At 46.5% G+C, this 23,967-nt stretch overlaps 1 protein-coding gene and 1 non-coding gene across 19 annotated transcripts in view; one reads left to right on the forward strand and one right to left on the reverse strand.

The window, feature by feature from the left end:
- Positions 1–23,967, reverse strand: part of CLASP1 (cytoplasmic linker associated protein 1) — a 267,383-nt gene that overhangs the window by 162,293 nt on the left and 81,123 nt on the right. For all 18 annotated transcript variants that reach the window (XM_040358262.1, XM_040358265.1, XM_040358264.1 and 15 more), the window contains exons 5-8: positions 23,753–23,844; positions 23,407–23,482; positions 20,991–21,088; positions 990–1,057 (exon numbers count right to left, since the gene is read on the reverse strand). In XM_040358262.1, coding sequence (XP_040214196.1) covers positions 990–1,057; positions 20,991–21,088; positions 23,407–23,482; positions 23,753–23,844 — 334 coding nt within the window. The remainder of the gene's footprint in view (positions 1–989; positions 1,058–20,990; positions 21,089–23,406; positions 23,483–23,752; positions 23,845–23,967) is intronic.
- Positions 11,094–11,165, forward strand: TRNAG-UCC. The gene has a single exon. It is a non-coding gene; the product is annotated as a tRNA-Gly (tRNA).

The following is a 23,967-nucleotide window of genomic DNA, read 5'->3' on the forward strand; positions in this document are numbered from 1 at the left end:
GGACAGAGGAGGAGCCGCCGCCGGGGACAGAGATGACAGTTGCGCTTTTAAAATTATGATTTAAATCAAGCCTTTTTACTAGTGATTTATATTTTGATTTAAATCAAATCCAGCCTGGCTACAGCATACAACATACAAATTCTTATTATACAGGATTTATAGAGTGCTAACAGTTTGCACCGCGCTTTACAACATGAGGGCAGACAGTACAGTTACACAACAATTCAATAGAGGAGGAATCATAACTCTATTTTGCATGGAGAATAAACACACAGGAGGCCAAACTCTATATTTCTGATGAATTTGGGGTATTTTTATGGCATCTGCAGTGTGACCAGACGCAGGGAGGAGGGGGGGGAGGGGGGGGGGGGTCATCTGGTGACCTTGTTTTGTGTGACATCTGATTGGAGCAATGCAGTGACAGTCGCCACCATTCTGCCTCCTGGTACAAAAGTGACAGCATGCAATCCTGTGTACTGCCATCACGTGAGATTACAGAACGCACTACGGAGCTTTTAGCGGCTTTGCTTAGAGATGATCAAAAAAAAAAAAAAAAAAAAAAAAAAGCTTCCACCTGACTGTAAATTCTGTGTACAAAAGGCTGAAGTGACGATTACAGATTCAGGCCAGGGCCAGAATAATCGCTCTGCCTATAGAGACGAGGAGCCCCATCTGCATAATTATACACAACAGACGTGACACTCTGCACATAATTAGAGGTTCAAAAACACACTGAAAAAAAAAAAAACACAAAAAAACAAGCCGTCTTCTCCGCTCGGCGGGTCGGCTAATGAATGCGCAAGGAGGAGAGAGTCCTTGGGGTAACCTAGCAACAAGCGGAGATGGTTATCTGTCTCGCAGGCTGATCCTGTGACTGGGAATCATTTCAAATTACGTCTCCGACAGCACGGTCCCCTCCACCGCCAAAAGCAAACGCTTTTCCCTCCATATATACACGCAGACAGCAAAACAAAAAGCTTGTCACTTACCCGACGCTGACTGGATCATAGCCCCGGATTTCTGCACTTCGTCGAATTTGGCGAAAATGACATTCAATCTGTAAACAGAAAGAGAAGCATGAGAGAGGCAGGAAGGGAATTGGATGGCGAGATCGCGGCGGCGGCTCCCCCCCCTTTGCCAGCGCACAGCTCCCTCTACACTCCGCACTACGAATGATCTGCTCTGGATTTTCTGAGCGGGCAGCACGGCACACTTTTCAGGAGAATAATGCCATCCGGGGGAAAAAATCCCGCACGAGCCGCTCTATTCCTGGCTGCCGCCGACAAGAGAAATAAAGCTGATTTTATTCTACCCCCCACCCCCCCTCGCTCCGCTAATTCCGGAACGTCTCCAGCCGCCCCGCTCAAAGTGATTTATAAACAGAGAAGTCTCAACAATGAGATGCTCTGACACTGGAGGAGGCAGCGATCCAGATTAGCAGGACGGCGTCACACAAGGAGCTGCAAAGTACACCAGGCTCGTTAAAGGGGAACCGGCACCGAAAAATTCCATCGGGTCCAGGATACGGGATTCTTGGCTACTCTGATCTACAGCAGCGATTCTCAACTTCAGTCCTCAAGTACCCCCCCACCAACAGGCCATGTTTTCAGGTTTTCCTTTATCTTGCACAGGTGCTTTAAATCAGAGTCAATGGCTAGGTAATTTCGGACAGATTTTTTATCCAAGAAAAATTCCCAAAACATGGCCTGTTGGGGGTACTTGAGGACTGAGGTTGAGAACCGCTGATCCCCCCCATACTTCTATATACCACCCCTCCCCCATATAAAACATGGCCTGTTGGGGGTACTTGAGGACCGAGGTTGAGAAACAACGACTCTTCCTAAACCTGCAGTCTATGATCAATGGCTGTTAGAGCTGCACGGTTTCCGGACAAAACAAGAAATCACAATTTGTTTGCTTAGAATAAAGATCATGATTCTCGCGGCGTAAAATCGCTCACATTATACAAAACAAATTTCGGCCAACATTACTGTTTTTTTTTTTTTTTTTATTATTCATTAACCACTTAACCCCCGGACCATATTGCTGGTCAAAGACCACAGCACTTTTTGCGATTTGGCACTGCGTCGCTTTAAACTGACAATTGCGCGGTCGTGCAACGTGGCTCCCAAACAAAATTGGCGTCCTTTTTTTCCTACAAATAGAGCTTTCTTTTGGTGGCATTTGATCACCTCTGCGGTTTTTATTTTTTGCGCTATAAACAAAAATAGAGCGACAATTTTGAAAAAATATATATATTTTTTACTTTTTACCATAATAAATATCCCCCAAAAATATATTAAAAAATCATTTTTTTTCCTCAGTTTAGGCCGATACGTATTCTTCTACCTATTTTTGGTAAAAAAATAAAATAAAAAATCGCAATAAGCGTTTATCGATTGGTTTGCCCAAAATTGAAAGCGTTTACAAAATAGGAGATAGTTTTATTGCATTTTTATTAATTATTATTTTTTTACTACTAGTGGAGGCGATCAGCGATTTTTTTCGTGACTGCGACATTATGGCGGACACATCGGACAATTTTGACACATTTTTGGGACCATTGTCATTTTCACAGCAAAAAATGCTATATACAAAAGGAACTGATTATTGTGAAAATGACAGTGCAGTTTAGGAGTTAACCACTAGGGGGCGCTGTAGAAGTTATGTGTGACCTCATATGTGTTTCTAACTGTAGGGGGGCGGGGCTGGACATGTGACATCAGTGATCGTCTTTCCCTATATCAGGGAACACACGATCAATGAAGCTGCCACTGTGAAGAAAGGGGAAGCTGTGTTTACACACACCTCTCCCCGTTCCTCAGCTCCGGGGACCGATCGCGGGACTCCAGCGGCGATCGGTCCATGGCTGGGCACTTAGAGAGGACGTACAGGTATGTGCTTGTGCCCAGCCGTGCCATTCTGCCGACGTATATCTGCAGGAGGCGGTCCTTAAGTGGTTAAAGTAATAAATAAAAAAATGCATATATATAATGTTTGGGGGTTCCAAGTAATTTTCTAGCTAAAAAAAGTGGTTAAACTTTCCTCATTTACATACAGAAGTCTATTCCTTTGATGTAAAAGACAAATTGTTACAATGTTTAGACTTAAAGGTGCCACTGATAAAGAATCTTCTCATACTTGGCAGACTGCCCAGATTTTTGTTTCCTTTTATTTGATGGCTGAGAGCAGAGAGAATTCTCTGCATACAAAAGATCGGGAAATACTTTGTCAAGATCGCAATGGGGGAATTTTTTTTTTTACGATTAATAGTGCAGCTCTAACGGTTGTGTATACCGCTACTAAAACTACAACAATTAGGGTTGAACCGATACCAGCCCCATGTCCAGCCCCGCCCCCCTACTTTTTTTTTTTCTGTCCGCTCTCCTCTACCAATCTAAGGGCTAAAGTGGGAGGGGCCCCCGAGAGCCTCCTCTGACGTCAGCTGGGAAATCACGTGACCAGTGTGCCCTTATATTGGTGGAGAGTGGCCAGAGGTCATGTGACCAGCCAGAAATGATCATATGGGGGGGATTTACAGGCAAAATTTTATACAAAACATATATAAAGTGTAGGACTGCTTAGCAGAACAGAGGGGCTTGGCTGTAATCTTTATTTACTGACAGCTACCAATAGCGGCAGGAGGAGAGAGGAGGGGGGGAGGAGACTGCTTACAGACAAACAGGAGCTGACAGGCGAGGGGGGAGGGGGTGGGGATATCAGCAGGTGATTGAGGCACGAAACCTGACCACAGTAATCAGGGATCAGCAGCCATGATTACCACGGTCGGCACACCAAGGGAGACACAGGAACATACAGGATCAACCAGATTTTCTACATCATAGAGAGGGACAGATTACACAACACAAGCACTATACTGTTTAATTTGCTATAAGGGAAGAGGATCTGTTTTTATATTTTTTTGTGTTACAACCTCTTCAGGTTGAATTTGTTTGCAAGAGCCCTTTCACACTGACAGCGCCCGAAAAACGCTGGCGCATCTAAAACTAGCGGCGCTTTACCGGCGTTTATCGAGGGACTAGCAGGGTGCTTGAAACCCCCGCTAGTGGCCAAATAAAGGGTTAAAACTGCCCAAAAAGCGCCACTGCCAAGGCGCTTCCAATTGATTTCAATGGGAAGGGGTGCTCCGCTCCTAGAGCACTGCAAAGAAGCTGCTTGCAGGACTAACTACTTCAGCCCTGGAAGATTTACCCCTTAATGACCAGGCCATTTTTTTACTTTAATTTAAAGGGGGTTGTAAAGGTACAATTTTTTTTTTCCTAAATATCTTCCCTTACCTTACTGCCATCCTCCTTCACTTACCTCATCCTTCCATTTTGCTTTTAAATGTCCTTATTTCTTCTGAGAAATCCTCACTTCCTGTTCTTCTGTCTGTAACTCCACACAGTAATGCGAGGCTTTCTCCCTGGTGTGGAGTGTCGTGCTTGCCCCCTCCCTTGGACTACAGGAGAGTCAGGATGCCCACTAACACACAGCTCCTTTCTCTGCAACGTAGAGAGCGTCCTGACTCTCCTGTAGTCCAAGGGAGGGGGGCGAGCACGACACTCCACACCAGGGAGAAAGCCTCGCATTACTGTGTGGAGTTACAGACAGAAGAACAGGAAGTGAGGATTTCTCAGAAGAAATAAGGACATTTAAAAGCAAAATGGAAGGATGAGGTAAGGTAAAGGAAGCTATTTAGGGGGGAAAAAAATTGTACCTTTACAACCCCTTTTAACTGACAATTGCGCTTTTTTTCCGACAAATAGAACATACTTTTGGTGGTATTTGATCACCTGCTGTAAACAAAAAAAGAGCGTAAATTTTGGGGGAAAAAACAAAACAAACAATATTTTTTATTTTTTGCTATATTATAAAAAAAATTCTATTCTACATTTATTTTATTTACCAAAAATAAATCGCAATAAGCGTATATTGATTGGTTTGCGCAAAAGTTTTAGCGTCTAAAAAATAGGGGATAGTTTTATGGCATTTAAATTTTTTTTTTTTTACTACTGATGGCGGTGATTGACCATTTTTAGCGGGACTGCGACATTGCGGCGTGCAGATTGGACACTTTTTTGGGACCAGTGACATTTATACAGCGGTTAACACTAGGGGGTGATCAAGGGGTTGGTTAAATGTGTCCTAGGGAGGTGTGTCTAACTGTGGGGGGAGGGGACTGACGGGGAGTAGAGATAGATCGCTGGTCCTGATAACTAGGATACAGCAGATCTTTCTCTGCTTCCCTGAAAGAACAGGGGTCGGTCTGTCTGTCTGTTTACATTGAGAAATCCCTATCCCGGCTCTCTGAGGAGCAACCGCGGGTCACCAGCGGACATCACGGCCGTGTGCACGCGCCCCCTATAACTCTTAAAGTGGCCAACGTACACCTATGGCAGTTTGCGCGGCCATGTCAACCTGCTGCAGTATAACGGCGGCGGCTGATCGTTAAGAGGTTAATCTGCTATAAGGGAACAGGATCTTTATTTTTAGGGTTACAACCTCTTCAGGTTAAATTAATTTGTAAGTCGGAACAGGTACATTTTAACTACCATCCTGGACCGCCGCACGCCGATATACTTCGGCTGTTTGAAGAGGGATATATCTTTGTTATGGCAGCAGACAGCTACCATAACCCAGGTATCCTCTTCAGCCGGCGGTCCGGTTTCCGATAATAGAGGTCTCTGTGGTGGATTCGCTGCAAGATCACTTTTAATCTGTGGCGGGAGTGGGGCCCCCCTCCCGCCGCTTACCGGAGCCGTCGGAATCGGTGGAGGCGATTGGGTCCTCTTGCTGGCTGGGTATGGAGACGAATAAGGGGAAGATGGCCCCCACCCGTTCCCATACCATAACAGGGCGGAAGTGGCATCAAAACATGACTTCCGCCCATAGCTCTTAAAGGGACATTTTTTATTTTTATTTTATTATTGCATTTTAGTGTCAATTTAAGAGGTCCTGTCATGCTTTTTTTCTTATTTTTTACATTCCTTGTAATAGGAATAAAAAGGACTTTTTTTTTTTTTTTTAAAAGAACAGTGTAATACAAATAAAAGGTAAAATAAATAAGTAAAAAAAAAAAACGCCCCGCCGAGCACCCGTGCAGAAGCAAACGCATACATGAGCAGCACCTGCATATAAAAACGGCGTTCAAACCACACATGTGAGGTATCGCCCCGATCGTTAGAGCGAGAGCAATAATTCTAGCCCTAGCTCTCATCTGCAACTCATAACCTGCAACTTGTAGAATTTTTTTAAACGTCGCCTATGGAGATTTTTAAGGGTAAAAGTTTGTCACCATTCCACGAGCGGGACGCAATTTGGAAGCGTGACATGTTGGGTATCAATTTACTCGGTGTAACATTATCTTTCACAATATAAAAACAAAAAAAACCTGGGCTAACTTTACTGTTGTCTTATTTTTTTTTTTTTTACTCAAAAAGGTGTATTTTCTCCCCCAAAGACCGCTGTGCAAATACGGTGTGATAAAGTATTGCAACGACCGCCATTTTATTCTCTAAGGTGTTAGAAAAAAAAATGTATATAATGTTTGGGGGGTTCCAATTAATTTTCTAGCCAAAAAAAAAAAGTTTTGAACTTGTAAACAAATCTCAGAAAGAGGCTCGGTCCTTAAGTGGTTAAGTGCAACTCCAGCCAAAAAAAAAAAAAAAAAAAAGATTTTGTTGTTTTTTTGGATGGCATAGGGAAGGGTTAACACCCCTGTAATGTTTGTTTTGCTGTCTGTGCCTCACTTTCTGTCCCTGTGACAATTGGATTTAAAAAAAAAAATTGGGTTGCCATGGAAACAAGGATTGGTGATAAAGCTTCAGCGGAGACACCCTTTTCCTATGATAAGTCTTACAGGAATGAATTTCCCTCCACTAGTAGCTGAGTCATTTGTAACTCGGGTCCAGTGCGTTTTTTGATGCGTTTTACCGCGTTCCAGTACAAATCTGTGCAGGAAAAATGCAGCATTTTTTTTTTTTCTGGAACGCACTGGTGTGATTTATGCCATTGAAAACCATGTAACCTTCTCACGATGCGTTTTGGATGCAGAAAAAAAAAAAAAAAAGCACTGGAACGCGATGTCATGTGAACCTGCCCTGAAAGAGTAGTTGACCTTTCTGAACATGTTACACCCATATTTAGAATGTAACATGCTCAGTATCAGCCCCCCCCCCCACCTCATGGCAGTGAGCCAGGGATCTTCTTCCTGTACCCACTGCCACAATTCAAGGAGTGTGGCCCTCCTGCATTTATCTGTGAATCTAAATGAACTACAAGTACATACATCCTTTGCGACTTCTAGTTCTCAATTAGAGATGGGCTCAGGCGTGTTCTAGCCCCAATCCCACCAGGAAGCCGACACCGCACACCACCAATCACAGGCAGCGAGCCATTTCCCGGTCTGTGCAGCTGCGGATCAAGAAAATGTCCCACTGCCTGTGATTGGCGGTGTGCAGTGTCTGCTACCTGGCGGGATCAGGGCAGGTGGGTTGGGACTAAGACCCCGAACAGGCCTGAGCCCATTCTCTATTCTCAGTGAACTATCATGGCGGTGTTGAGCTCTCCATTGACTCTGTCTGTGAAAAACAAACAACCTGCCCATGCAATGTACGGGCCGACAGCTTCCACTGACAGTCTACAGAAGGCCTGCATGGGCACCAGCAATCTGATGCTTTCCAGGCTCCTAAATAAAAAAGTAGTAAATGCAAATTTTTTGATTCCAAAAAAAAAGATCCCTGGCTCACTGCCATGAGGTGTGTGGAGGGGGGCTGATACTGTTTACACACAGCTTCTCCCCGTTCTTCAGCTCTGACCGATCGCGGGACTCCAGCGGTGATCAGGTCCGCGGGTGCCGCGGTCACGGAGCTAGGGACCCACGACTGGGTACTAGCACAGGATGTACCTTACGTGCATTTGCCCAGCCGTGCCATTCTGCCGACGTAAATGTGCAGGAGGCGGTCCTTAAGTGGTTAAGCACTTTAAGACCAGCAGTTGTACTGCTGCAGCCTCGCTCTCCTGGGCGAATCGCTTTCACTGTACGTCAGCCGCTTTAAGACCTCTAGGAGGCACGCCCGCGGAAACAACGCTGGAGCTGATGCGCGCGGTCGGCAGCCACGATCTCCGCCGGCCACCCGCAGTCGCTTCTGAGAGACAGAACGGGGATCTGTCAATGTAAACAGACAGATCCCCGTTCTGTCAGGGGAGGAGGTCACAGATCTGCTTTTCAAAGTGATTAGGAACAGCGATCTCTCTCCTCCTTCAGTGATTTCACTCCCCTCACCAGTTAGAAACACCTCCCTAGGGAACATTAAACCCCTTGATTGCCCCCCTAGTGTTAACCCTTTTCCTGCCAGTGACATTTATAGAGTAATCAGTGGCTATTTATAGCACCGATTGCTGTATAGATGTCAATGGTCCCAAAAAAAGCGTCAAAAGTGTCCAATGCGTCCGCCGCAATCCCGCTAAAAATCACCGGATGACCGCAATTACTAGTAAAAAAAATCATAATAAAAATGCCATAAATCCATCCCCTATTTTGTAGATGCTTTAACTTTTGCGCAAACCAATCAATATACGCCTATTGTGATTTATTTTACCAAAAATATGTAGAAGAATACGTATTTGCCTAAACCGATGAAAAACATTTTTAAAAAAAAATATTGGGAATGTTTTATAGCAAAAAGTAAAATACAGTTTTTAGAAAATAGTTGCTCTTTTTTGTTTATAGCGGCACGTGAGCCGCTGGAACGGTTTCCAGTGATGGGAAGGGGGGTGTCCCCTCCTGCTTCTCGACGGTGTTTCCCGGGCTTACAGTTTGACCTAGATCAGTGCCAGGGTTAGTGTTTGGGTCACGGTCAGTTTTTTTTTTTGTTTGTTTTTTATTATCAGTGCGTTTCGATTACAAGCATTCTCCTGCCACGGATTATACTCGTAATCCAAGGTTCAACTGTATAAATAAATTATATACATTTACAATTTTGGCCCAGTTTTTCTTTGAATATATATATATATATATATATATATATATATATATATATATATATATATATATATATATATATATATATATATATATATATATATATATATATATATATATATATATATATATATATACACACACACACACATACATAATATATATATATATATATATATTACACACACACACATATATATACACACTTACTATTCTGGCCCAGTTCCTTTGAATATATTATATATGGCCGCTGATAGGGGGCCAAACAGCAGGAGGAATGGGTGTGGTCGGACAGAGGTGCAATTACAGAAAGATGCCCTGTGCGGCTCTCTGCAGCTGCTGAAAGTTGGTTTCTCTCCCTCCCGCTGGCTTTCAGCTGCTGCAGGGAGAGACACAGACACAGGGCATCGTTCCTGTAATCACTTCCCCCGCACCGATCCCCCTCCTTGTTTTGCCGACTTCTGATCCCCCCATATGCACCCCCGCCTGTCACTAAGCTGCACACACCCCCCCCCCCCCACTCCTGTGGCACTGTTAGCTTCCCTGTCCTGTTAAAAAATGTATTTTAAACATTTTTTTTATATATATAAAAAAAAAGATCAAAAAAGGGTTAATTCACACAGGTTCTGTATTATGTTTGTGTCCGCTAATGATTTTTGTGTATTTTTTGTGAAAATCTTTTTTTGATATATTGGTGGGGGCCCCAAGATTTCTAGCAGCAGCTGTGTGTGTATATATACCGTATTTATCGGGCTATAACGCGCCCCAGCGTATAGCGCGCACCCCCGAACTTGAAGGAAAATTCCTACAAAAAAAAAAAATACTTAGTTTGGATGCCCCTCGTCGGTGTCTTGCCCGGCGTCCATCGGCGGCCTTGTCCGGTCCGGCGTCCTTCTGCGGCCATCGTGGTGTCCTCCCCGCTCAATCCCCGTGCTGTGTTCGAACCACTTCGCCGACATATACCGAGCGCAGTACACTCGGGTATAGTCGGGCGGGCTCCTCTCGCGTAAAGGACGTAAGGGACATGACCGCGAGAGGAGCCGAGGCTGCCAGACTATACCGGAGTGTACTGTGCTCGGTATATGTCAACGCAGTAGTTCAAACAGCGCGGGAAGCGGGTATCGGCGTATATCGCGCACCCACGATTTTGCCCTGATTTTCAGGGCAAAAAAGTGTGCGGTATGTTTGATCTATGTATTGTCGATCGACATAAAGTAATTGATTATGTTGTGAAGTTTGGAGGCCAGTATGTTTTTGAGGCGTGTGTTGGACCGGATATAAGAGGAGGTTGAAGGCCGGTATGTTTTGGAGGCTTGTGTTGGACTGGCTATGAGTGGAGGTTGGAAATCTTTGTCTTCAGAGGTTGGAGAAGTCTTTCCAGCTTTCTTTAGGCTTTCTCTGCTGGAGAAATTAGAACTCTTCCCATCAGTGTGGTCCTTTATGGAGAAGTCCAAGGCCTCACTCACACGGGGTGTATGAATCTGTACTCTGTGTGGGGGCTGCGTTAACCCCAAAAAGGACATTCATGTGGGTGCAGTTGCACCGACGCACCCTGGGTGCGTTCGGGGCCGTGCACCGGCACCCACAGATGTCACATTGGGTACAGTCACTACACCCCAGTTGACAGCAATGGGACTGCCTACACAGGATGCTGGGAACATCTGTGCATCCCCATTCCAGTAAACATGGCCCTCCCATGGGGTACGGATTCATACCCCTCGTGTGAATGAGGCTCTAAGGGTGAATGGAATATTTAGCTTGATTGTGTTGCTAATTTGGAGACCACTGTACCCTTCTTTATTGTTATTTGGGTGCGATTTATTATAGGAGTGTTATAGATTGTAGTTAAGGATAAGTTTGGATTTCTTCTGAAGGCACTTTGAGTGAACATAAGTGGTTTACCCCGCTCAGCAGGGGCGGGCCTTAGAGAACAGGCCGTAAATGGGCAGCACAGAGGCTTAGGGATTAGCCTTGCAGCACTGGGGTCCTTGTTTCAGATTCTGACCAGGACACTATCTGCATGTTGTTTGCATGTTCTCCCTGTGCATGCGTGGGTTTCCTCCGGGTTCTCCGGTTTCCTCCCACACTACAAAGACATGTTACTTTTGCGTTGGGGGTGCAGTGGTGAGCATAGCTGCCTTCCAAGCAGCTGACCCGGGTTCGATTCCCGGCCAATGCCATCTTCAATACTTGGAGTCCCCAGAGAGAAAAGCGCTATACAAGGTCAATGCGGAGTATATATATTAGCGGTGGAATAAAGAATGAAGAGAATGTGTGGAATGTTTGAGGAAGAAAATATTCCCCCAGAATCTATAGAAGGAGAACCCAGCAACTGATAGAAGACTCTTAGCTTTGGCTGTGATCACACCTAGGCGTTCCGGACCGCGGGCGGAATTATCGCAATCTTCCCTAATTGACGCAAATCGTGTCACACGCTTGTGATCCCGTTACTTTCAGTGGCACCCCAATCATGGGACAATATTGTCACCTGACAAATCATACAAAGTTTACAAACAAAATGACGGGACGCCTGTTTCCTCAAAAGCAGTCCTACGATTTGTCAGGCGACAATCGCGGCAAAAATCACGCCTCGATTGGGGCGATATTGAAAATAAGGGGATTGCATACTCCACCCAGCGGGAATATTACACCCGCTCAACTATCTAGATTTACATTAAAGTTTCAAATACAAAAATGCTTCATTGCTGCAGACCTCAGCACACGCCATGTGTGATGTAACCACTTATAGACCACAATAAATACATACAGGATCTTACAAAAGTAAGTACACCCCTCTGTGTGCGGGAGATCACATACAGTATGTCACAAAAGTAAGTACAACCCTCGCATTTGTGTAAATCTTTTCTTGTATCTTTTCTTGTGACAACACTGAAGAAATGACACTTTGCTACAATTTTGTGTAGTGAGTGTACAGCTTGTATAACAGTGTAAATTTGCTGTCCCCTCAAAATAACTCAACACACAGTCATTATTGTCTAAATCTGAAGAATTTTATACAGGTCAATGGAAGAAAGTGTAGAACTCTTGTCATTTGGAAGCTCAACCAGCCAAAAGTAAAAGGTGTATCACAAAGCTGAGCACATTGCCTGAAACTAGACAAAAATACCTACGGTGTATAAATTGTGAGAGAAATTCATAGAAAAGGAACAAAAGATAATTTCTTTAAAAGCTCTGTGCTCTAGCGATGACATTATCCACTCTAAGCAACCCCATAGACACTCTTAAATTGCTAAAATGTCCTGAAATGATCACTAAACTTAAACAGCTTTTTCACAAAAACTGTAAAAGATATCAAACTGAAAAGATATAGCCGGATAGCTAAATATTTTGTGAACATTTTAAAGTGCGTTTGGCGTCTGTAGATGGAAGTATGAAGGAGCTGGAACTTTTGGTAGCTGAACAAGATTTTAAGGATTTGAAGCATGTTCTCATTGACTTCAATGTTAAAAAAAAGTGCCTAAAAGCTTAATATTTTAAAAAAAGGGATTTTTATTAACAGCTTACCTGTAAAATCCTTTTCTTGTAGTACATCACGGGACACAGAGCAGCATAGCCATTACATATGGGTTATATAGTGTACCTTCAGGTGATGGACACTGGCACTCTCCGACAGGAAGTTCCCTCCCTATATAACCCCCACCCATAGTGGGAGTACCTCAGTTTTGTAGCAAGCAATATGCATCCCAAAATTCCCCATAAGAGGGGTGGGAGCTCTGTGTCCCGTGATGTACTACAAGAAAAGGATTTTACAGGTAAGCTGTTAATAAAAATCCCTTTTTCTTTATCGTACATCACGGGACACAGAGCAGCATAGCCATTACATATGGGATGTCCCCAAGCAATGTTCCATGAGGGGAGGGAGACAACCAGAAAAAACCAAACAAGAGGTGCCACCGGACAAGAGGAGATTAAACTGCGGCCCGCAGTACCGCCTGCCCAAAGGCTGAGTCAGCGTTCCTCCTAACGTCCATTTGATAAAATTTTGCAAATGTGTGGACAGATGACCAGGTTGCTGCCCTGCAGACCTGAGCCATAGGGACCTGGTGATACGCTGCCCAAGAGGCACTTATAGCTCTAGTGGAATGAGCCTTAACCGATAAGGGTGGACTCTTCCCCTTCAGGCCATAGGCCTGAATAATCGTCTGCCTAATCCACTTAGCAATAGTGGCCTTAGACGCTGCCTGGCCCTTCTTGGGCCCTTCCGGCAGAATGAATAAGACGTCCGTCTTACGAATCTGGGCTGTAGCTTCCAAGTAAATCTTTACAGCTCTAACTACATCCAAGGAATGTAGTAACCTCTCTTCCTTAGAAGAAGGCTTTGGAAAAAATGATGGAAGAATCACATCTTGATTAAGGTGAAAATTTGATACCACCTTAGGCAGGAAGGACGGAAGCGGCCGCAAAACGACCCTGTCCTTATGCAATAATAAATAAGGTGCCTTACATGACAAGGCTGCCAACTCCGACACCCTTCTGGCGGATGCCATGGCCACCAGAAACACTAGTTTCCTAGTCAAAAGGACCAAAGGAATCACGGACAAGGGCTGCCTTTGCAAGGCCGATAGAACCAAATTTAGATCCCAAGGATACAGGGGAGCTTTAATCGGGGGATTCACCCGAATAACACCTTGTAAAAAGGATTTCATTAAGGAATGGGCAGCCAACGATCTCTGGAAGAAGACCGACAAGGCAGACACCTGCCCCTTGATTGTGCCGACCGCCAAACCTTTTCCCACTCCCAACTGTAAAAACTCCAGGATTCTCCCAATAGTATATTTGCGGGGATCCCATTTCCTGGTTTCACACCAGGTAATATAGGCCTTCCACACCCTATAGTATATTAACCTGGAAACTGGTTTTCTTGCGTTTATAAGGGTAGAAACGACCTGCCCTGAAAGGCCTCTGTTTCTGAGAATCAGGGACTCAGCCGCCAGGCCGTTAAATTTAGGGCCTGTAAGGCAGGGTGGTAGAATGGCCCTTGTGAGAGGAGGTCCGGACGTAGAGGGAGGACCCAAGGCTCCTCTACGGTCATCCTTTTTATCAAGGAGTACCAAGGTCTTCGGGGCCACGCTGGGGCCACTAGAATCGCTGGCTTGCGTTCCCTTTGAATTCTGTGAAGAAGACGGGGTAGCATCCGTATTGGAGGGAAGGCATAGATCAGCGCAAACTGATGCCAAGGACACACCAAGGCATCTGTCCCGCAGGCCAATGGATCCCTCGTTCGAGAGACAAAGTTTGCTACTTTGGCATTGAATCTGGACGCCATAATGTCCACCTCCGGAGTACCCCACTTCCGGCAAATGACCTGGAACACTTCGGGATGGAGGGACCACTCCCCTGGGGACATCTGTTGGCGGCTGAGGAAGTCCGCTTGCCAATTGTCCACCCCGGGGATAAAGATAGCTGAGATGCAGGGGACATGGGCTTCTGCCCATGAAAAGATCCGATCTACCTCCCTTTGGGCTGCCTGACTCCTGGTGCCACCCTGGTGGTTTATATAAGCTACGGCAGTGGCATTGTCGGATTGTACCCTTACTGGGGAGCCCTGCAGAACCTCCGTCCAGCCCAAAAGAGCCAACCGAGCTGATCGGATCTCTAAGACATTTATGGGTAGGGCTGATTCTGCCCTTGACCATTTCCCCTGTAGGGTTAAATCGTCTAGGACTGCACCCCAACCTGATAGGCTGGCGTCCGTGGTTACTATCCTCCATGAGGGGGGATTGAACGATCTTCCTTTCAGAAGATTTTTTGTGACTAGCCACCAACACAGGCTCTGCCTTACCGCATAGGGAAGGGAAATGGGAAGATCCAAGGCCTGGAGTCTTTTGTCCCAGGCCGCGAGAATTGCTCTCTGTAGCCTCCGAGAATGGATCTGGGCATAGGGCACTGCCTCGAAGGTGGCCACTAGCTTTCCCAACAGGCGCATGCAGAGGCGTATAGATGGCCTTGTGCTGCTTAGGACTATGTGGATTAACTCCCTTATCGAGTCCACTCTGGACTGGGGCAGGAAGATCCGTTGTTGTCTTGTATCTAAAATCAGACCTAGATACTCCAACCTTCTTGTGGGCTGTAAAGCCGATTTGTCCCGGTTTAGAACCCAACCCAGGGACTCTAGGCAGTTTACTGCTAGCAACACTGCCCGATTTAGACCGGCCGCTGAGTGGTCGACTACCAGAAGATCGTCTAGGTAGGCCATGATCAGAATGCCCTGTTCTCTTAGGATGGCTAATACGGGGGCCAGGATCTTCGTAAAAACCCGAGGGGCCGTGGCTAGTCCGAACGGAAGAGCCACGAACTGATAATGCCGATAGTTTAGGGCAAAACGCAGATACCTGTAATGGCCTGGGAAAATCGGAACGTGCAGGTATGCGTCCTTTATATCGATGGAGGCCAAGAACTCCTTTCCTTGGAGGGCGGCCACCACCGAACGAATGGACTCCATTCGAAAAGACCGGACTCTTAAAAAGCGGTTTAATAACTTTAGGTCCAGAATAGGCCTGACGTCGCCGTTTGGCTTCGGGACAACGAAGAGGTTTGAGTAAAACCCTTGTCCTTGCTCCCCTGCTGGTACTTCCATAATCACTCCTTGAGACAGGAGTCGCTCTAGGGCGGACAGAAGCGATGCCTGTCTCTGAGGGTCGCCTGGAAGTCTTGACATTTGAAAGTGAGGAGGGGGGAACTCCCGAAACTCCAGCTTGTACCCCTGAGTTACTGAGGACAGAACCCATTGGTCGGTAACTTGGGCCCCCCACAACTCCGAGAACAACCGGAGTCTTCCCCCCACTCGAGAGAGTGGGGGCGCCCCTTCACAAGGCTGCCTTAGGGGCAGCCTTAACCGGCTTACGGTTCCACGGTCTCTTGTTCCCTGCAGCTTGCCCCTGGGGCCTGTTTGCAGCTGCGCGTCCAGGAGGCCGTCGATACTGCCTAGAGAATGAGGGCCCTGGAACTGGAGAGGTTGGGCGCTTAAAAGAGGGACCTCGGAACCTTTTCTTAACCGGCAAAAGGGTGCTCTTACCACTAGAGATCTTTTGAATATATTTGTCAAGATCTTCTCCAAACAATCTCTCTCCTTGAAAGGAGAATCCTGTAAGGAGTTTTTTGCAGGGGGTTTCTGCAGACCAGTTCTTTAACCAAAGTAATCTTCTCATGTGGACCAAATACAGGGATAGGCGGGACGCCTGTTGGATTGAATCCTTGATAGCGTCTACCGCGAAACATAAGGCTCTAGGTAGATCGGCTAGGTCCTGAGCCTGTTGAGCCGGGAGGTCCTTTAGGGCCTGCTTGGCCTGGTCTTTTAAAGCCTGGCAGACGCCAATGGCAGCTACAGCTGGCTGGACCACTGCCCCCGCCGTGGAAAAGGATGCCTTTAGTAAGGTCTCAAGCCTTTTATCCACAGGATTTTTGAACATGTGAATATTGTCCACTGGACATGTTAAAGCTTTATTGACACATGATATGGCTGCGTCAACAGTGGGGACAGCCCATTTTTTTGAAAACTCCTCCTCTAAAGGGTACATAACTGCGAACCTTTTAGGAGGCAAAAAAATCCTGTCTGGCTTAACCCAGTCCTGAAATATCAGGTCCTTTAACAAAGGATGGACCGGGAACACCAGGTTGGCTTGGGGCGCTTTTAGGGAGCCCAATGAGGACACAGCGGAGGCCAGAGGCTGAGGCAAAGGCATTTTAAAAGCTGACCGTACCATATCCGTTAAGGACTGAACCCACAATTTTTCTGCGTGAGAAGCTGAAAAAGGTTCTTCTATAGTAGAATCTTCAGAACCCAAATGGTCCAGATGATCCTCAGCCTGGTCTCCTGTATCTTCCAATTCCTCAGTGGAAAGGACATCTTCCTCAGGAGATTCAAACCTGGGAGACGGGGACCTAGCCCGCTTCTTCCCGGATAAAGAGGCCGTAATAAGAGCGGCCATCCTCTTTTCAAATCCACCCAAGGTGGAGGCTAACATCTCTTCCGTGACATAGGAAGGAGTTGGTTGAATAGGGCCCGCCATAGCACCTAGCAACCCCGATGGCTCACCCAGGGCAGCAACCTCCGGATCCTCCGGGGAGGTAGGGGCAGGTGGATTCTGGGAAATATCCTCCGAGCCCGATGGGGAACCCTTCGGCTTTTTAACACCTTTAGCATTTTTAGCGTTCCCTGCACCCTTAGGAGCCATAATAACAAATCTGAGATACTCCGCTAATATACAACTAACTGTAATAGCTGGAGAAAAACACACATTTAAATAAATGAGGAAAAAATTTTTAGGCTAGGGTAATGTTAGACAGAAACTAAACTTCCCAAAACCTAACAAGAGATAGCAATATTGAGCCCCAAGGGCTTAATCATATCCTAATATTGCTTCCCTTAATGCTGGGCTAAGAGAGTACCAAATACTAAGTACTCTGACCGCTACTTAGTACACCGGCTTTTCAGAGAAAATATGAGTTTAAACAGCTCTTTAGCAAGGTGTGTACAAAAAAAACGGCCACTAGGTGTCACTGTGTCAGCATAACATAGGCAAACCTATCCTGCTCAGCTCAGCATCGCTGCTCCGTGTCCCTTCACAGCCTTCAGCAAACTGACAGGCTAAATAGAGTTTTTCCCTCTGATGTACAGAGGGGAGGGAACTCCCTGGGCGTCCCCCGCCCCTCCACGCAGCGTCGGCGCCTATAACAGTGCGCGCGCGCGCTCCCGACGCCGCTCTCAGGAAGCAGAAGCAGAATCCATGTGGGGAGAGGAGCCCGGGAGCTGCTGGAGACACACAGACATCAGGAAGTAAGTAATTTAAACCTGACATGCTCCCTTTTACATTTCATGGAGCAAAACACCTTGTAGCAGCAGCAGCAGTCTATTAGCCCAGCCAGAGGAACAGTATACCTGGGTGTTTGAGCCATCCAGTCATGCAGACTTTGTGGTTTCTCTTTTAGCCCATGCACAGAGGCATAAAAAAGGCTTTTCCCCAGAGTCCCCTGTGGGGAGCCCACTGACAAACCAAGTTCCGTAGGCCCCCCGCTTACCTTTCCACGCCGCAGGGTATTGCTCATGCAAGAGGCCCAATCTTCCCCCTTCACCGTGGGTATGGTCATAGACCTTCAGGGACCGGGGTCCAAGTCAGGAACACCACACACCTGGACCTATACAGCACTACTGGCAGCAGGTATTCATAGGTTAAAAAACCCAGTCCTGGAACCCAGAGTCCAGCCCTCCAAGGAGAGGCATTATAGGCAAAACCCCATCCACGAATTGGGGCCCGGGTACCGTCCACTTTGGCTATGAAGCACCTTGGACGGATCCGGTCGGCTGGCCCTGGTCCCAAGGACAAACTGCAGGCACAACCTTCAACGTGCACCAACACCTAAGACACTGGCGAAAAAACTGAGGTACTCCCACTATGGGTGGGGGTTATATAGGGAGGGAACTTCCTGTCGGAGAGTGCCAGTGTCCATCACCTGAAGGTACACTATATAACCCATATGTAATGGCTATGCTGCTCTGTGTCCCGTGATGTACGATAAAGAAAGTATAAATAGTAGAAAAAAAAGTTGAAAAAGTCCATCATTAGCTGAAAGAGCTGAACATTTTAAAAGTTGAATGGTCTTAATAGCTGAAAGTATGCAGAAGTTACGCAGAGCCAAAAAACTTACGGAATAATAAAATTAAAATTAAGAATAATAAAAAACGAACAATACTGGGAATTGAGCATTCCCACTAATAAACGAATAATAATACTGGGAATGATATTAACTACTTGCCGATCAGCCGCCGCAGTTATACGGCGGCAGGTTGGCTCCCCTGCGCGAGAGCCCGTAGCTCTACGTCGCCTCGCGAAGCGGCCACTAGGGGCGCCTGCCCCCTGTTCGTCCCAGATCCCGACGCGCGTGCCCGGCGGGCACCCGCGATTGCTCGTTGCAGAGCGAGGACCGGGAGCTGTGTGTGTAAACACACAGCTCCCGGTCCTGTCAGGGGGAGAAATGCCTGACCGTCTGTTCATACAATGTATGAACAGCGATCAGTCATTTCCCCTAGTGAGTCCCACCCCCCCTTCAGTTAGAACACACCCAGGGAACATACTTCACCCCTTCCCCGCCCCCTAGTGTTAACCCCTTCCCTGCCAGTAGCATTTTTATAGTAATCCAATGCATTTTTATAGCACTGATCGCTATAAAAATGCCAATGGTCCCAAAAATGTGTCAAAAGTGTCCGCCATAATGTCGCAGTACCGAAAAATCACTGATCGCCGCCACTACTAGTAAAAAATAAATATTAATAAAAATGCCATAAAACTAACCCCTATTTTGTAAACGCTATAACTTTTGCGCAAACCAATCAATAAAAGTTAATTGCGATGTTCTTTTACGAAAAATATGTAGAAGAATACGTATCGGCCTAAACTGAGGAAAAAAATAGTTTTTTTAAATATTTTTGGGGGATTTTTATTATAGCAAAAAGTAAAAAATATTAATTTTTTTCAAAATTGTTGCTCTATTTTTGTTTATAGCGCAAAAACTAAAAACCGCAGAGGTGATCAAATACCACCAAAAGAAAGCTCTATTTGTGGGGAAAAAAAGACGCCAATATTGTTTGGGAGCCACGTCGCACGGCCGCGCGATTGTCAGTTAAAGCGACGCAGTGCCGAATCGCAAAAACTGGCCGGGTCCTTTAGCTGCCTAAAGGTCCAGGTCTTAAGTGGTTAAGCATTCCCACTAATAAAAAAACGAATAACAATACTGGGAATGCTATTGAGCATTCCCACTAAAAAACGAACAACAATACTGGGAATGCTATTGAGTATTCCTAATATATATATATTAGTGCTGTCAAGCGATTACATTTTTTAATCGCGATTAATCGCATTAATGTCATAGTTAACTCACGATTAATTGCGCCATTAAGGAGGTTCACCCTTTAAAAATTTTTTTTTTTGTTTTCTTATTTTTTTTTATAATATTAAATTGTGTTTTTTAATTTTTTTATATTTTGATCACTTTTATTGCTGTCACAAGGAATGTAAACATCCCTTGTGACAGCAATAGGTGGTGACAGGTACTCTTTATGAAGGGATCGGGGTCTAAAAGACCTCCGAGCCCTCCTTTGCACTTCAAAGTATTCAGATCGCCGAAAACGGCGATTCTGAATACTGTGTACTTTTTTAAATCCGGCGCCATTGGCAGCCGAGAAACCCGGAAGTGACGTCATGACGTCGCTTCCGTGGTTTCAATGCGGAGACTGAATCAAAGCCGCTTAAGGCTTAGTGTCAGTCTCCAACCTGGACACAGAAGGCGGCGGATCGAGGATCGGGTCTCCCGGTGGGACGGGTGGCCTGGTCAGAGCAGCGAAAGGCGGCGGGAGGGGGGGATGTCCCCTCCCGCTCCTCCGGCATAACAACCGACCGGCTTTTAGCCGCATCGGTTGTTATGTTTGGATAGCCGATCGCCCGCTCTAAACGGCCGCAGGCATCATCCCGGTATAACCCCCGAACGCCGCCTCGTTAATCGCGCGATAAAAAAATTGACGGCGTTAACATGGGTTTGCGTTAACGCCGTTAATAGCGCGTTTAACTGACAGCACTAATAAATATATATATATATATATATATATATATATATATATATATATATATATATTTTTTTTTTTTTTTTTTTTTACCCCAGTTTACCTTTGATAATAAATAATAATAAAAAAAAAAAAAAATAATATCAGTAGATATCCATTACCATTTAGCACTAAACGAAAGCCTAATTTGCCCTGGAAAAAACCCAGCGGTATAATCCACCTGGATGCACACAGTAGTTGTGATGATTGTACGGATTTTACGAACACGAAATGTCAACGTTTCAAACCTGTGCTCAGGCATTTGGATTTTAGTTTGCCCCTTAGGCGTGAAGGGGGGTTAAGACAAGACATAAAAATGTTGATGACGGAGGAGAAATTAATCAGCGAAACATTAAGCAGAGGAGAGAAGCGGGAAAGAGGAGAACTCACCGAGATTGGGGAAGCCCTTTTTTGCTGAGGTCGGTGCGAACGCGTTCTCCCACATGTCTGTAGATTTCCACCAGGCAATTTATTGCTGCATCCCGCACCTGCAGGGGAGACGCACAGAGCGATCAAACATTACCACGTGTTCTGTGCATGGGAGGAAAAAATACAATGCAGCACGGCTGGCCCTGGGCTCAGGGACTCGCCGCTTCTCTCTGGACCTCCAACAGTAATACACGAGACGGATATCAAAAGTAACAAAGTTACAAAAAAAAGTTCAACCTAAAATTAATACAAATCGCCTCATCTATAAATTCTCTAGACTCATTCCAACAGAAAACTATACTGAACCCGCGTATTAACACTTTTCTCTGCCAGATCCTGACAGGGGTGCTCACAATGATCAGCTTTTTATTCATGAAGGGTCGGTTTAAACCATAGAAACAAAGTGCGGATGCGTTCTTGCATTCATGTTTATGCGCATTTGATATGTTCTGGTGCATTTTTCCTCACCTTAAAGCGGTGTTCCACCCAAAATTGGAACTTCCGCTTAATCCACTCCTCGCCCCCTTACATCCCACATTTGGCATGTCATTTTTTTTTGGGGGGGAGGGGGCTTCATTCGGAGTGGGACTTCCTGTCCCACTTCCTCCTTCCGCCCAGGGACCGCTTAGGCGATACGTCATATCGCCTACGGCAGCTCCTCCCTGTAGGCCAGGGTGTCAAACTGGCGGCCCTCCAGCTGTTCCGAAACTACAAGTCCCATCATGCCTCTGCCTGTGGGAGTCATGCTTGTAACTGTTAGCCTTGCAATGCCTCATGGGACTTGTAGTTTTGCAACAGCTGGAGGGCCGCCAGTTTGACACCTCTGCTGTAGGCGATCGTTTGGGACACGCGACAGGTCCCAGGCGATCGCCTGACCACTCAGAGCGCAGCGTCGCTCACACATGCGCAGTGAGTGCCCGGCCGTGAAGCCGAAAGCCGCCACGGCCGGGTGCCCACACTAGGAATGGAGGCGCCGTCCAGGGAGGGGGGGAGAGGAACGGAGCTCCGGGCGGCGCGGCGCTGAAACGTGGAGAAGGTGAGTGTCTGTTTATTAAAAGCCAGCAGCCACACTTTTTGTAGCTACTGACTTTTAATAAACATAAAAAAAGCCTGGAACTCCCCTTTAAAGAGGAAGTAAACCCTGATGGTACAGCGTTACACGATCGTGTAGTTACAGTAACGCAGTGCCATATCGTGAAAAATAGGCAGGTCGTGAAGGGGGGTAAATCTTCCAAAGGTCGATTTATAAGAGAACCAAAGTGTGTACAGCGAGCTATTGCAGTAAAGTGTCTGAGATAAAACGTAAATGTACTATAGCGCCATCTACTGGTTGCAAAGCAATTGTTGCATTTATAATAACAAGGTGATAAAACAGATCAGCATATGCAATAACGCAGTAAAATACAGATACCCTATAGTATCAAAAGTATTGGGACACCGGCCTTTACACACACAAACTTTAATGCCATCCCAGTCTTGGCTCCGGCCCCCGCACTACGTCTCCCAGCCAGCTCCGGCCCCCGCACTACGTCTCCCAGCCAGCTCCGGCCCCTGCACTACGTCTCCCAGCCAGCTCCGGCCCCTGCACTACGTCTCCCAGCCAGCTCCGGCCCCTGCACTATGTCTCCCAGCCAGCTCCGGCCCCTGCACTACGTCTCCCAGCCAGCTCCGGCCCATGCACTACGTCTCCCAGCCAGCTCAGCCCCCTGCACTACGTCTCACAGCCAGCCCCTGCACTACGTCTTTCAGCCAGCTCCGGCCCCTGCACTACATCTCCCAGACACTCCGGCCCCTGCACTATGTCTCCCAGACGCTCCGGCCCCGGAACTACGTCTCCCAGCCAGCTCCGGCCCCTGCACTACGTCTCCCAGAATTAACATGCTGCGCCCCCCCAAAAAATATACTTTAATGTGCATGCTTCCTTTAAGCATAAATCCCCCCCTTTCTCCAAGTACAAATCCACCCCCTGCTGAAATCTCCCCTCTTGGCACAAATCTTTGCCACCCCATTCCCCCCCAGCTCAAATCCTCTCTCCCCCTATATGCCCCAGCACCCTACCTAGCACAGATCCTCTACCCCCCAAATTTCCCCACCGAGCACAAATGCCACCAATCACCCCTACTAGCATAAATCCCCCCCACCAAACTACAGAAGAGATTTCCTACATATCATCCAACTTCCGTGTCTTGTGACTCCCCTCATCATTCCTACAAAAATAAATAAACAATAGCACAGATTTACCCGACCAATTCAGCACACAAAGTGTCAGAACCCAAATCTAAATGGCTAAGCAAGCATTGAAATTTATTAAAAGACACGAGTTACAGGATTGTGCAATACAAATAATACAAACATGGCAGGGCGTGACGGGACTCACCTGACTGTTGGGGTCCCCGAGCAGGTTACATATATGAGGCACAAACTTACTCAGAGTCAGGCTGTTGGCGCCGTATCTGTAGACAGAACAGAAAATTATAATTTCTAGCTGTAGGAAGGACGGGCACACAGAGACGGGCACACAGAGACAGGCACACAGAGACAGGCACACAGAGACAGGCACACAGAGACAGGCACACAGAGACAGGCACACAGAGACAGGCACACAGAGACAGGCACACAGAGACAGGCACACAGAGACAGGCACACAGAGACAGGCACACAGAGACAGGCACACAGAGACAGGCACACAGAGACAGGCACACAGAGACAGGCACGAAACTCACATGTTAAGAGTTGCTATAAGGACGAGACAGACCCCTTCACGGGTGCGGAAGTTCTTGTGCTTGAAGCCTCCCAGCATGCGATCCCAGACATACTAAAAAGGAGATACAAGTTTCACCATAAGACAACATCACAAGGATCACATCACAGCACAGCCAGTCTGTTATCGCTTAGGGAAGTCAATTGCAAGATTTGCAGATTTCCCCCTACTGGGGAG

This window comes from Rana temporaria, chromosome 6 (assembly GCF_905171775.1).
Source record: "Rana temporaria chromosome 6, aRanTem1.1, whole genome shotgun sequence".
In the NCBI taxonomy this organism is placed as follows: Eukaryota; Metazoa; Chordata; class Amphibia; order Anura; family Ranidae; genus Rana; species Rana temporaria.